Source organism: Mus pahari, chromosome 9 (assembly GCF_900095145.1).
Source record: "Mus pahari chromosome 9, PAHARI_EIJ_v1.1, whole genome shotgun sequence".
In the NCBI taxonomy this organism is placed as follows: domain Eukaryota; kingdom Metazoa; phylum Chordata; class Mammalia; order Rodentia; family Muridae; genus Mus; species Mus pahari.
Genome location: NC_034598.1, coordinates 89,185,199 through 89,199,218, shown reverse-complemented (window position 1 = coordinate 89,199,218; position 14,020 = coordinate 89,185,199). Strand labels below are relative to the sequence as shown.

The 14,020-nt window shown below is 47.6% G+C and overlaps 1 protein-coding gene across 1 annotated transcript in view; it reads right to left on the bottom strand.

Moving 5' to 3' along the window:
• Nucleotides 1-115: 115 nt before the first annotated feature.
• Nucleotides 116-14,020, bottom strand: part of Syn3 (synapsin III) — a 430,935-nt gene continuing 417,030 nt past the window's right edge. The window contains exons 11-14 of the mRNA XM_021204345.2: nt 11,047-11,181; nt 10,235-10,322; nt 3,613-3,904; nt 116-1,938 (exon numbers count right to left, since the gene is read on the bottom strand). Of these exons, the coding sequence (XP_021060004.1) occupies nt 1,806-1,938; nt 3,613-3,904; nt 10,235-10,322; nt 11,047-11,181 (648 nt within the window). The 3' untranslated portion in view covers nt 116-1,805. The remainder of the gene's footprint in view (nt 1,939-3,612; nt 3,905-10,234; nt 10,323-11,046; nt 11,182-14,020) is intronic.

Here is a 14,020-nt window from a genome sequence, read left to right as displayed (position 1 = left end):
GAGAAGAGGAGAGGAGAGAAGAGAAGAGAAGAGAAGAGAAGAGAAGAGAAGAGAAGAGAAGAGAAGAGAAGAGAAGAGAAGAGAAGAGAAGAGAGGTAAAGAGAAAGAAGATGACCTTGAGGGCTAACTGGATCTCTAGCAGCCAGTGGCAAAGCTACCACTTTTGATACTAAGCTGATCCCTGCTGGAAATCAGCTGGAAGGTGCATTCTGCAGAAATGCAGGGGTCTAAGTGGACCAAGGCAGGAGAGGGTCTCTACGCTTTGCTTCTGCCACTCATGTCTGGGCTGGGAAGACCAAAAAGTGATGGATTGCTTGCTGGGTGTGGAGGTTCGTAAATGTAATCTCAGCACTTGGGATGCTGATAAAGCAGGAGAATCGCTGAGTTTGAGAGTTGTGTGGGCTACATAATACATTCTGTGCCAGCCTGAGTTGCCGAGTGAGATTGTTTCAAAAAACAAACTCCCCAGAAACCGTAGTGACTGCCTCTATGCTCCTGGAGACCCAAGGAGGCCTCAGATGATCACCAGACAATATGCAGAACTCAAGCATAACCAGGAGCTTCTTCAGTTCATAGCTCTTCCCTCCCCTAGACAGTGCAGGGAGGGCACACCTTAGGTGGCCACAGGGGCTGTATATAGAGAAAAACATGGCTCTGTTCTGATGTCCTGGGTCAGTCTGGGAACCAGGAGGCTGCTTCTGGCACCTACAATGTTTCTAGCACCAGGTGCTTGGTGATGTGGTCCTGGGAGGCCATCCGGTGCAGGGGAAAGACCACTGGAAAGGGAATCAGAACCATGTTGCCCAGCTCGGCAGCAAACCATCGTAGTCACTGTGGCTACGTTGAAACAAGGTTGGAGTGGAACTTTTTCTGGAAGAAATTCCAAAAGGCTTCAGTAGCTCCTAAAGAAAACCATACCCTGTTTTTGAAGGATCTCCCACTATAAATTGAGTGACCTACTCCTTTTTCAGAGCAGGTAAGATGCTGAACCATCACTGGGTCTTCTGATCCTGTGTCAGGGAGCCATCTATTTTCTCTGGGTTCTCATCTAGCCTTAAGGATGAAAAAGAACAGATTCTGTGTGAGGTCAGACAGGCACAATCCTCCAGTGTCCCTCTCCCCAGGGAACAGAAGCTCTCTCTTCTGGATTCCTGCTGTTGGCTCTGTGGGTTTTCCTCTGTCCTGTTCTGAAAGGTCCCACTTGTTGCATAGAGTCTAGCTTCTTTCTGCTGACATCAAGGTCACCATGAGGGCCAGCTGTGATGGGGGCCTTTGTCAGCCTACTCCCAGCAACAATGGCATTAGTTAGCTTTAGGTGAGTAGTGGGCTCCCACGCTGGGCTTCCCTATTTCTGTTTGCAGAAACACCGCTTAAAAAGTATTGCCTCTTGTGTTGCTGAGGTCCGACTACAATGTATGCATTTGATGGAGGTGAGTCAAGGCCTAGAAGGGGGCCTCTGCCCAAAGGCAAGCAAAATACTAATAAGACTGCAAAAACAAGACACATAGACATCTCACTTGGTACTGGCGGCAGGGGAGCAGGCATATGGTGGATGTAGTGATGCCTTGTCTGTCTAGAGGGCCCGTGTTGAGGAACCTAGGTGCTCTCAAGGCTACCGTTTAGTCAGACAGCATTGGAATGTCATGGTCAAGGAGGGGGGAATGGGTGTAGATCGCCAGTTCCTGCATCTTTAGGAAGCATATTTCTGTCAGGAACCAAGGCTGAGAAGGAAGGAACCAGAGAAAGGCTCCAGTGATCAAGTCTTCTTGCCTGCCCGCCCGCCCATCTTCCCGCCTGGATAAGGGCTAGTCAGAGAAGAGGCTGGCGAAGGACTTCCTCAGGTTGCGGATTGTCTCAGCCTTGGCCTCATCTTCACTTGGGGTCCCTCGATGGGAGGTATCTGATGTGCTGAGGCTGTTAGTCAGGGACTGAGATTTGCTGAAACAGAAAGCAAGAAGTTTGGGATGGTCAAGGCTGGAACTCCCAAGGAAACGAGTCTGGGGCTGGCCCTGGAGCCTGCTGGCTGAGCCCGGTCATTAAGAGATGGTGAGACCAGAAATCGGGAATTACAGTGTACACAGGATGTTGGCCTAGAACTTTCAAGGTGGGTAGTATTGCCCTTCATCTTCTTAGGTACAGAAGTTGGGGTTCCTAGAGACAAGTATTTGGCTTAGATAGGCCTTCTAGCAAGAAGCGGGGAGCATGCACTGCTTATGCGTGTCCCTCCATCCCAGGCTGCTCTGTGTTTTGTGGGGCCATGCCAGCCACAGTTGGATAGACCAGACTCCAGTTTTCCCCTCAGATTTCCCAGAATTAGCTGAGAAGTCAGGCAGCTCCTGTTCTAGAGCCCTTGTCTCAGTTGAGGGTTTGTCCAGATCAGAGGTGTCCCTGGGCATGTCTGTGGAGAGGTGCCTTGCTTGTTGATAGATGCAGGAGGGTCCAGCCTCTGTTAGTAGCATCATTCCCTGGACAGGTGGTTTTGGGCTGTGTGAGAAAGCTAGCTAAGCATGGGTCAGTGAGCACGTTTGCAAATAGCATTCTTCCATAGTTACTACTTCAAGTTCCTGGTCAAGTTTCTTTCCTGATTTCTCGCCATATGAACTGTGACCTGGAAGCCAAAACAGATCCTCTCCACCCTACGTCGTTTAAGAAATTGTTTTTAAAAGCTTTTATTTGTATTTTATGTGTATGTGTAGTTTGCATGCATGGATCTGTGTGCAGCACATGCATGCAGTGCTCATGGAGGCCAGGAGAGGGTGTCGGATCTTCTGGATACGGGAGTTAGAGATGGTTGTTAGCCACCATGTGGGTGCTGGGAACCGAACTCTGGTCCTCTGGAAGAATGCTTTTTTTAAAAAAATTAATTAATTTGTTTGTTTATATTCCAAAGGCTGCTCCTACTCCTGGTCCCTCTTTCACCGAGTCCCTTCCTCCACCCCTCTCCCCTTCTCCTCTGAGAGGGTGACTCCTCCCTCACCCCCACCCCCAATATCAAGTCTCTACCAGATTAGGCACATCCTCGCCCACTGAGGCCAGACAGGGCAGCCATGAAGCCTGAGCTGCCTGACTACTATGTGTGTGTGGGGGGGGGGGGAGCAGGGAGAGGAGGTGGGGAGGGACTCGTTCCAGCCCTCCTTTGTTCTTTGGTTGGTGGCTTAGAGTCTGAGAGTTCCAGGAGTCCAGGTCTGCTGGCTCTGTGAGTCTTCCTGCGACATTCCCGCCTACTTCTGGGCCTTCAGTCCTTCCCCAGCTTGGAAGGGTGCCCTTACCCCGGTGCTGTCTATCCCTCCAGACCCTCTAAAAAGTGTTTTTTGCTGAAATGCTTTATCACAGCAGCAGCAGAAAGGAAATTAGATCAACCAGAAAACTGTTTTTTGTTTTTTTTTTTCAGCTGCATAAATTTGAGTTTGTTTGTTACACAGCAAGTGATGACTGACCCAGGGATCAGGAGGATATGGGCCCCAATCTTTACTCTCAAATTGCTGGTCCCTGTCACCCTGAAGGTCTACTTCCCTCTATGTGACTCCTAGGCAAGGCTTTGTTGGGTCCCTGAGTCAGCTCATCTTTGGTCACATTCCAACACTGTACCCATTCAGACTCTCAAGTACTTACTTGAGGTGGGGGTGAGGTGATGCCGACTTTGGGGGCTCTTCACCCTGCTGGGAGGTGCTGCGCCCCTGCACAGGAGGCCGGTTGTGTGAACTGAGGCTGGCACTTGGCTTGGAGGCCTGGTTGGGAGAACTGCCACCAGATGCCCGGGAGAGCTGTGGAGAGCCTGGTGACCTTTGCTGCTGTGGAGATCCTGACTGGGGACTCACAGGCTGCTGGCCTTGTGGGGAGAGTCGCTGTTGCGATGGACTCCTAGATCTGGGAGGCTGAGGAGACTGAGCCTGACGAGGGCCCCCTACAAGACGAAGAAAGAGTTAAATTTCAATTTGCTTTGGGAATAAATGTGACTGTGCACTTAATACATGTTTATATAAACATGTTGTTTATAACTGAAAGCAAGATAGATGCCAGATCTCAGGGGAGGTGGTTAGGAACGTCAAGAAACATCTAGATGGCTGAGGACATAGTTTAGTTGGTAGAGTACTTGTCTAGTAAGCACAAAGCCCTATTACTGATTCTTAGCATGGTTAGGCATGGTGGGGCAGGCCAGTAATCCCAGTATTCAGAAGGCAGAGGCAAGAAGATCAGGAGTTCAAAGTCTTCATTGATGACGCAGAGAATTCAAGGCCAGCCTGGGCAACGTAAGACCATGTGTCAAAACAAAAGCAGCCACAAGAAAGCATCTAGATAATGGAGTCTGGGGTGGTTGTCACATGGTGCGGCCGGGTACCTTTAACTGACCCATCGACAGACAGTATGCGCCAAGTATACACCGCTAAACAGAGAAAAGACAGCTTATAAGATAGCACGTGTTTGTTTTTCATTTTAGCATTGATGTATAGAGTCATGTAATAGAAAGCTGCACATGAGACAAGCAGGCCTCACACTCCAGTGTGTGGATGGATTCACGGGGCCATTGGGTCAGGACAGGGATTGAGATGGTGTAATAGATAGAAACATGTTTCCTTACATTCAAATGCTGGTATCTTAACCCTCCATGTGACTGTAAAGAAGTCACAGGTAAAGATTTGATGTAATAGGGATGAAATCCTATTGCAAAAAGCAAGAGGTAATCAATCAGGAAGGTGTATAGAGTCAAGCATACTCACACTTGTAATCCCAGCACTTAGGAAGCTGAGGCAGGAGGACTGTGGAAAGCTGGAGGCTAGCCTTAGCTATACATTGAGCTTCAGTCCAGTCTGTGTTTAGAGTGAGACACTACTATCTCAAATACCAAGACACAATTCCCACTTGGTGTAAGACATTGTTCTCATTCTCTTCCTAAAAAATCAACACAAGGAAAATGTGAATGGATTCTTGTCTCTGTGAAATGCGAAAGGGGAGAGCAGGGTTGGGGACAATTGGTAAGTCCCTCTGTGACCAAGGGGACATCTCTTACTAATCACCACGGCATGCTGGGAAGGAAAATGTGTCGGGTAGTTCTAGAACATCCGTGCTTTCTAGAGAGGCTAAAAACTGACCAGGAGCAGGGGCGAGAGTCTAAAGATAAAATCCAGATGTTTAAGTAAAAGTTTTATGAGTTTTGTATGTTGACTACATTTTTGTTGTCTCAACTCAGTGCAGGTCAAACAAAACACCTGTTTTCTCCTTTCATCTAAAATCTGTGTCCCAGTTCAATAACATTAAATATTACCACTGAGATCCATCAAGAGATACTTTGTCTATTTCTTACAGCTTTTGACAAAGCAAACGACTTAGTATTTTTTATTTGATCACCTCTCTCTCTCTCTCTCTCTCTCTCTCTCTCTCTCTCTCTCTCTCTCTCTCTCACACACACACACACACACACACACATGATTTTTCCTAAGCACAGAATTAATTGATCCTAAAAAGATGAAGTTTATTAAAAGAAAACCTCATCCTCACTGAGTTTGAAAGTGAAGTTCAAAACAAGTTCATAATGTGATCTTGTTATTTATAGAAATTGGTGAAAATGTTTTAAAATTAGCCTTGTTATTTTTGGTCTGAATGTTAATTCACTGAGTGTTTCCTTGAATTACTTTAATTGGTTTTAAATTGATTATTTTTCAACTCACTTACATAGTGTTTAGCCACATGTTCCTTAAAATAATCTCTCTTTATCAAGTATGCTTTTTCTCTGGGCCAGAGAGAAGCTCAGAGCACACTAGCTCTCTGTCTTTTAAAGGGCTGCCATTCAAAAGTGGTTTTAAAAAATTCTGGCCAGAGAGGGGAAGGAGGGGGCAGGACTAGGGGCTCAGTAGGGTAATGAATACAGAGTTTGGTACTATTTGTAAGTATGGTATTGTCAGGTCAGAGGGGAGGAGGGCTACATGTGTCAGAAGGGTGGCTAGTGACAACCATGAAAAACAATCTATTAGTCTATCGGAATTGTTTACAAGACAGCAGGTATTAATAGCCGTGTAGTTATCATTAACCGTGACTTATTAGCGAGAGCTGAAGTCCTCCAGATACCACCCCTTGGTTGGATCCCTTTCTGATGGCCGTCATCGTTATCCTATAAACTTGGAAGCGGTTATTTCTTTCACTGTCACTGAGGAACTTGAGCTTTGACAGGGGCGTTATCACTCAGCTAAACCTGAAAGGTGGTGAGACTGGAACTGGACTGAACGCATCTACTCCTCCAGAACATGACTGTTCACTATACAGGGTTTGCTTTAGTTTGTGTTTAAAAGGCCCCCAAAACTCTATGTGTGAGGGGCTTCATCCAGGTTTGTGTCACTCTGGGGATAAAGTAGAAGGCCACGGCTTAATGGAAAGTAGGTCACTGGGCACATGACCTTGAAAGGGAGATGGGGGCCTAAGCCTTGTTTCTCTGTTTCCCTGTTTTCACAATTAAACTTTCTTCTTCTATGACATGTTTCCACTGCTGTGAGTACTGTGTCATCACTGGCCCCAAACACTGGGTCATGTGACTCGACCTCTGAAACAGGAGCCCAAACAAAGCTCTTCTTTTTAAGTTGGTTTTGGGTATTTTGTTATGAGGGGAAGCTGACCTCATGGTAGACTCCTGCAATCTCCCTTTGTGAAATTCTTCCTGCTTTCCCTGTGGCGGATGGTGGGCGTAGCATAGAGAAGGAAAATGGGTGGGCAAGCCCTGTGTGGGGCTAGCAGGTTTCTGTCTACACAATTACTGCTGCTGTTCTTTATTGTAAAGGGATCTGAGTTATTCAAACTGTGAAGACTTGTCACTAGAGAGAATAAAATACATTTTTGGAAGAAAGACTCTGAAATAAGTGGGGAGGCTAACTCTGGCCTCCAGAATGAACACAGTTTTGGGTATGTTACTATATGCCAACCCTCTGCCCCTGCTCTTTGCCAGAGAGAGGTAGGGAGGGGAAGGGGGAGGGGAGGGGGAGAGGGAGGGAGGGAGGGAGGGAGAGAGAGAGAGAGAGAGAGAGAGAGAGAGAGAGAGAGAGAGAGAGAGAGAGAGAGAGAGAATGTGTGTGCTCATGCACATAGCTGATAGCTGTATGGGTACAAACTTGCCTATGGAGGTTAGAGGTCAACCTTTGTCTTTAAAAAAAAATTTTTTTTTTTAAGACTGAAACTCTCCAAGTAGGCTAGTTGACAAACTAGCTTCAAAGATTCCCCCAGTCTCCACCTCTCCAGCTCAAGGATTACAAGCACAGTGCCACAACAAGGTGGTTTGCTTGTTTGTTTGTTTGTTTCATTTGGTTTTGAAATGTGAGATCAAAGATGTCTTCTCAACCTTGCACTCGCACTTTTGAGACAGAATCTCACACTGTAGCCCAGGCTGGCCTGACATTGCACTCACTGGTAGCCCAGGCTAACCTCAAATCCACAGCAGTCCTCCTACCTCAGCTTCTTGCAGGCGTGACTCATCAGGCCTTGTTTGTTATATTCAGAGAAGGGTATTTGATCACAGATATTGAGAATTAAAGTGCCACCTAATTGGTATTTTAGTCCATGGTTAAATATAATTTTGATTACAGGGTATACATTTAGAGTATACAGGGCAGTGGGGGGCAGTCAATTTCAAAGGCATGTATATGAGAAAGGAAGTTAATCTGGACAGTAATGTTAAATAAATAAAGTAATGGGGAAAAGAAGGAAGATGTTGTAGGCTATTTGCTCACACTGTGAACCCCAAGATTGTGTTGTTTACTGGAAAAACCTGTTTCTAGTTGTGGTGTGGTTTAGCCTTACCGGACACCTTTAATTCCTCTGACTGGTATACAGACAGGCCCTTAATATACACCTTTAATCCCCAATATGAAGGTAAAGTTAGTTTCCAGAAGAAAGCACCCATGTTTGAAAGTGAAGTCTAATTGAGTGGCAGACAAAGCGATGAATCAGAGAAAGGTTTGACAGAACAGGGTATGCCAATTCTCACAAGGCAGAGCAGGGAAAGAGAGAAGGGAGGGACAGTTTTACAGAGAGAGGCTGAAGAGAAAACAAGGTGATAACAGAACTAGCCAGAGAGTGAAAAGAAACCAGAAGATTAGAACATATTGCCAAAGTTAGTATGAAGCCAAGCAGAGCAATTCAGGAGAAGGCAAGAGAAGCCAGATTGAATCAGTCAGCTTGGAGAGGAGTTTGAACCAGATAGCTGAGTTGAATTAGCCAGCCAGATATCAGAAAGAACTAGAAAGGGTGAATTTATTCAGTAGCAAGTCCCAGAGGTTGAAAAACATTCTAGATCGTACAGAGGCTAGAAGCTTCCAGGACTAGGCCTAGGTTAGCAGACAGAGGCAGCAAGCTCTGAGACAATGTTGCTTTTACAGGAAGGAGAGAGAGAAGGCTGAAAGGGATGAAGGAAGGGAGGGAAGGAAGAGGGAGCTGTGTTTTCTAGAGCTGTGGAAGAGGAAGCCATCTGTCGCTTTAATAGAAGTGACTAGAAAGTTCAAGACAGAATGGAGACGACACCTTCTGTCACGACCACAGGAGATCATCTGCCTTGGCACCCCCATGCCAAGCTTCCCTGAAGCCCCAGCTGGCTCAGAGCCGTGGAGCTGAGCACCCTCCTCTGCTGCAAGAGAGGTGCTTGTAGGAACTCCTGATGAGCCCTTTCGTGGGAGACCCTTCCTCCAGGAGGTCTTTAGCTATTCTCCTGACACACCCCTCCTTTCCCCTGGCCTCTTGTGGTCTTTCCTGTATCCATCCACTGACAAGCAGTGGCTCTTCTGGAGTAGTGCAGGGATGCTTTTGAGGAATAATGTCAGCAGCTGAGGGTATACTGTTTTGAGTTTCTTTGATCTTTCTCACTCTGGCTGCTTGGCTCACAAATGTATACTCAGGCACCACTAGTGGCTAGAAATAACATTTCCCAGAAGGCTCAAAGGTCCAGGCTCGTAAACCAGCCATCCTCTCATTGTGACTTCCTGGGAAAAGCTTCAACTTCCTACTGGGGAAAAGGGAAACCCCAAGGCTTCCTCTATAGAGCCGTTGGGGGATGCATTCCAGTGTAGAAGGGAGTGACCTCAGCACAGGGGCTGACAGGTTAAATACTTAGCAGTCCTTCTGGTCTCCCTTTCCAACTCCTTCCCTGACCTCAGGAGGACAGCATCCCTCCTAGGGTCCTTATCATGCAGATGGAGGGAGCATGCACCGTAAGGATAAAGCGTCAGGATGGATTGTCTAGAGCAGCAGTTCTCATGGACCAGGGCCTCGTGTGTGTGTGTGTGTGTGTGTGTGTGTGTGTGTGTGGTGGTCAACCCTTTCACAGGGATCGTCTAAGGCCACTAGAAAACACAGATCTTCACATTACACTTCATAACAGTAGCAAAATTAGTTAGGAAATAGCAACAAACATAATTTTGTGGTTTAGAGTCACCGCAACACGAGGAACTGTATTAAAGGGTTGCAGCATCAGGAAGGTTCAGAGCCACTGTCTCCAGCGACACACTTTTATGCACTTAATTATTATTTAGTTGCTCTGTGTAGGTACACACCCTTGGATGTACACGTGGAGGTCAGAGGGCACTGAGTGTCTTTCTCTAATGCTTCCTGCCTTACTCTAGCCCAGTGGTTCTTAACCTTCCTGACGCTGCGACCCCTTAGTCCAGTTCCGCACGTTTCAGTGACCACCTTGCTACTTTATAACTGTAATTCTGCTACGATTATTATGATTCATAACGTATATGTCTGATATGCAGGATATCTAATATGCAACGGTAAAAGGGTTATGACCCACAGGTTGAGAACCACTGCTTTGGACAGCATCTCTTATTGAGCCTGAAGCTCACCATTTGAGCTAGACTGACTGGTCAGCCAGTTCCCCAAAACTGCCTGTTTCTCCCTTCCTCCAGTGCTGTGGCTACAGGCATGTTTGCCTATGCCCAGCTTGTTACTTGTGTGATGGGGATTTGAACTCATGTCCTCAGGCTTGCACAAAAGGAATTCTCCCTAAGACACCTCACAGTCCTCTACACTGCATTTCAATGTCGTTGATAAAAGTGTTTTTCCAGCCGGGCGTGGTGGCACACGCCTTTAATCCCAGCACTTGGGAGGCAGAGGCAGGCGTATTTCTGAGTTCAAGGCCAGCCTGGTCTACAAAGTGAGTTCCAGGACAGCCAAGGCTATACAGAGAAACCCTGTCTTGAAAAACAAAAAACAAACAAACAAAAAAAAAGTGGTTTTCTGTGACTGTCCTGTGTCTTACCTTGTGGAGGTGGCCTTGGCTGGGGCTGTCCTAGCAGAGGTCCTAGCTGGCCTTGCCCTGGAGATTTTGCAGGTTTAGTCTGTGGACCCTAGAGCAAGAGAAGAGAAAGGATGCCAGTGGCTACAGTATTTCTGGTAGGAGGCTAAGTCTTTTATAAGCTTAAAAAAATCACTGATGTAAAAAGTCCACAATGCACAATTCTTCAGTGTGTCTCATGATAGATTTTTAGAATAGATTTTTAGGACGCTGCAGATAACCCCCCCCCCCGGCTCCCAACAGCCCCTTGAGTTGAACTACTATTCCCCTGTCTATGAAGAGATGAATTTCTGTGGGATAAGGAGGGACTGGGGTTGGGGGCAAGATTTGCAACTTGCTTTCCCAGAAGGCTGGCAAGCTGGTAAACTTTTGAAGAGTGGTCTGGTAGTCCCTGCTGGGGCGTGTGTGTGTGTGTGTGTGTGTGTGTGTGTGTGTGTGTGTGTGTTGTGAAATTGCTGGTTTGGGGGATGGAGAAGCCTGAAACACAATAGTTTCTATTGGCCTGTGCACTGGGGACATAGGACATCTGTGTACATGTATTCTTGCACACACCTCCACTCAGGTCCAACATGGGAACATATAGATGAATGTTGCCAACAATCTGTCTAAAGGCTGATGGGACAGGAGTTTTCTTCCTAGGGGATATGAGGGGAGAGGGCCCCTGTCTGCCTCTGTCCCCACCTCATTCTACGTGATGCCTGCCTGGGGTTATCTCCTTTGGATCCTGGGGGCTTTCATTCCAGAGTCACTATTCTTTGTTCTCAAGAGAACCTTACCCAAGCTCTCAGGGGTGAGGGCACCGTGGCCCCTGGCACCAGGAGTTGGCTCATCTTGGAGACAACAAGGTCAGCCATTAACTGCTTGTCCTCTTCCACATGTTCTCCAATCAGGGGCATCGAACTGTCCATGACCTAGTGGGGAGGGAGCAAAGGAGGCTGAAGGACCCTGAAGATGGCTTCAGATTCCAGGAATGTTGACACTGGGCTCAAGACAGAATGACCACTAGATGGCAATGTCCTCCATGCAAAGCGCCCAGCTGGGTCCTTCCTGCTGTCCGGACTCCCTCCCTGGATTCAGTTCAACTCAGCCTCCACATGCTGGAGTCCAGCAACGTGACTGGGGCCAGGAAGCACGTGTTGACCTTTTCTGTACTTTTCTTTGGGGCGTCGGTCTCCACCCCCTCATTTCCCAACCCCTCATTTCCCACTCTACCGTCCTCCCAGGGCTGGCCCTCTCTCTTCTGGCCCAAGGTTAAAGATGTCCTCAGAACTGAGAACTAGTGGGGGCTCAATTATAACAACAACTAAAAATTTGACACAGGATGGAAGTGACCCAGGGTTAACAGAGAAGACAAAAGAGGAAAGACATTTGTCTTGGGGCTCCCGGCAGGACACAGGCCTAAAATGAAATCCTCCCCAGGAACTGGCTGTCCTTAAGGAAGATGGGGGTGGGGGGGATTATGGGAGGTCATGTTGGCCCAGTCTACTTTTGGAGTAGAAGGGGAAACTGAGGCTCAGAGATATGAGCCAGTGTGCCAGGTGATCACTAGGTACTGGCAGCTGATCGTCTTAAGGGAACATAAAGTCTTGGTAGACCTGTGATCGGGCTGTGTTCACCACCTCTTTCTTCTACAGGGCCGGCTGTCTGTCACCCGATTCACCCCGACAAACCCTCTCTGCCCCTTTGCTCAGCTCTGGGGTCATCGGATATTCTCACTGCCAGACCCTGCACCCAACTCTCTCTGCCCACCCCTCACCTGGCTAACTCCTTATCCATCATGAAACACCTAGTCCTTCCTCCCTCCTGAAACCCTTCGGGACCACACACATTCCCAGGAGCCCCTCTGTACACGTCTTCGCTGAGCTTGCTCAACTGTCTCATTGGAGAGTTTAGTCCCAGAATCATCTTTGGCCACCTGTACCCACAGAGTCAGGGTGTCCTGTGTCCTGGGGGAACGGTGGCTGCGGGGAGGTTCTTGCCTTAAGCTCTGTTCACCATGGGAGGGCTTGACAGTACAGTGTCACTGGTGATATATGGGATACTATTCTAAGAACCAGGTATAGACGATGTCAGCACTATCTTCAAGTATCACCTTGCTAGGCTGGAGATGTGACTGCAATACTCACCTTGCATGCTTGGGGCCTTGGCTTCTACCCCATGCACCTATGACTCCAACGTTCAGGAGGCAGAGACAGGGGCATCAGAAGTTCAAGGTCTTCCTACATATTGAATTCGAGGGCAGCCTGGGTTACCTGGGACCCTGTCTCAGAGTGAGTCTTTGAGGCAGGACTTAGGATTTTTATAGTCTCCTCGTCAATGGTGAGGAGACAGAGTTCTATCGCAGCATGGACCCCCTAACCAAGCACTGGGCATCTCTGATGTCACATGAGGCAGCCAGGGTTCCAGGCCTGTGTTCTGCTGTGAACTTGCTTGGGGGAAGTCTCTGGTCTTTTTCGGGTCTATTTTCTGTCAACTGTAAACTAAGGGTTCAGGCAGCTGCTAGGGCTCTCCTGACTGTGACTTTCAGGGGATTTTGAGTACAAGCACCCGGAGCGCCTCAGAAACTGAACAGCAAACTAGGGTGTGGGTATGGATTCCAGAAGGGCCTGTAAACTGTCCCTAAATGGAGCTCTCTGGGGTCACGGGCAGTCTCCAGCAGCAGTTACAAAGGTGCTCCGGTCTGTCCCCAGTGCTCCCGGGCTCCCAGCACCCTGCCTGTCCCTCTTTCCTTCAACCTTACCCATTGCTTTCCGCCCTGGATCGTTCTCCACATTCTCGCGGTGGAAAATGGTGGAGCCAAGGAACCTGAAGTCAAGAACTAGAATCCCCATGGTGGACACAGACAAAGGAAGTGGACACTCACTCTCCCCAGGGAAACATTTTTTCCTAGTGAGCAAGGTCGTCCCCTGGGCCAGATCAGAGAGGACGAGGTCCCGGGTGTTTCCCCTGAGCACCCTCACAAATGTGTCCCAAGTGCTGGGGAGACAGTATTTTTGGATCTCTGCTGCCTTGTCCCCCTTACTGGGAAAGATACATTTTAGATCCCCAGGGGCAAACTCCCTCCCTTCTTGACCCCACCCCAAATCCAAAGGAAAACAATTCTCTAATGTTTCTGAGGGAAAAAAAAACCAAACAAACCAAAAAACCAATCTGAAAGCCATCTTTTTTTGTTTGTTTGTTTGAGGTTTTCTGGAACATTTTTGAAAAGTTGTTTTCTTGTGTTTAGAAGACCCAAAGACTTTTTTTGTCTGTTTGTTTTTAAATGTGAAGCATCTTTCATTCCTACCCTTGGTCAGGGTCCAGAGCCAGGGCAGATGGGTATGGATGGCTTTTTGTGCAACTGGAGAGATCTCAGAGACTAGAGCTCACAGTTTTGTGTGTGTGTGTGTGTGTGTGTGTGTGTGTGTGTGTGTGTGTGTGTGTAAACCAAGAGAGGAGGAAACCAGTCTATATCCTTTTTTTTTTTTACTCCTTAAGGTTTATTATTTTATGTGTAGTGTGTTTACTTGCATGTATGTATATATATGCATATTCCAGATGGCTGTGACCATGTCATTGGATGCTGAGAACCAAACCTAGGCCTTTTGCAAGAACATCAAGACTTCTTGACTGTAAGCCATCTCTCTAGCTCCCTGGCCTTCCTAGTGGGATAGCAGCCCTCTTCTACTCTCTTGTAACATCGGAGTCCGGCTTTCTGGTTTAGATAGAGTCTTGTGCCCAGAGTGAAGAAATAAAAGAGAGAGAGGGGAG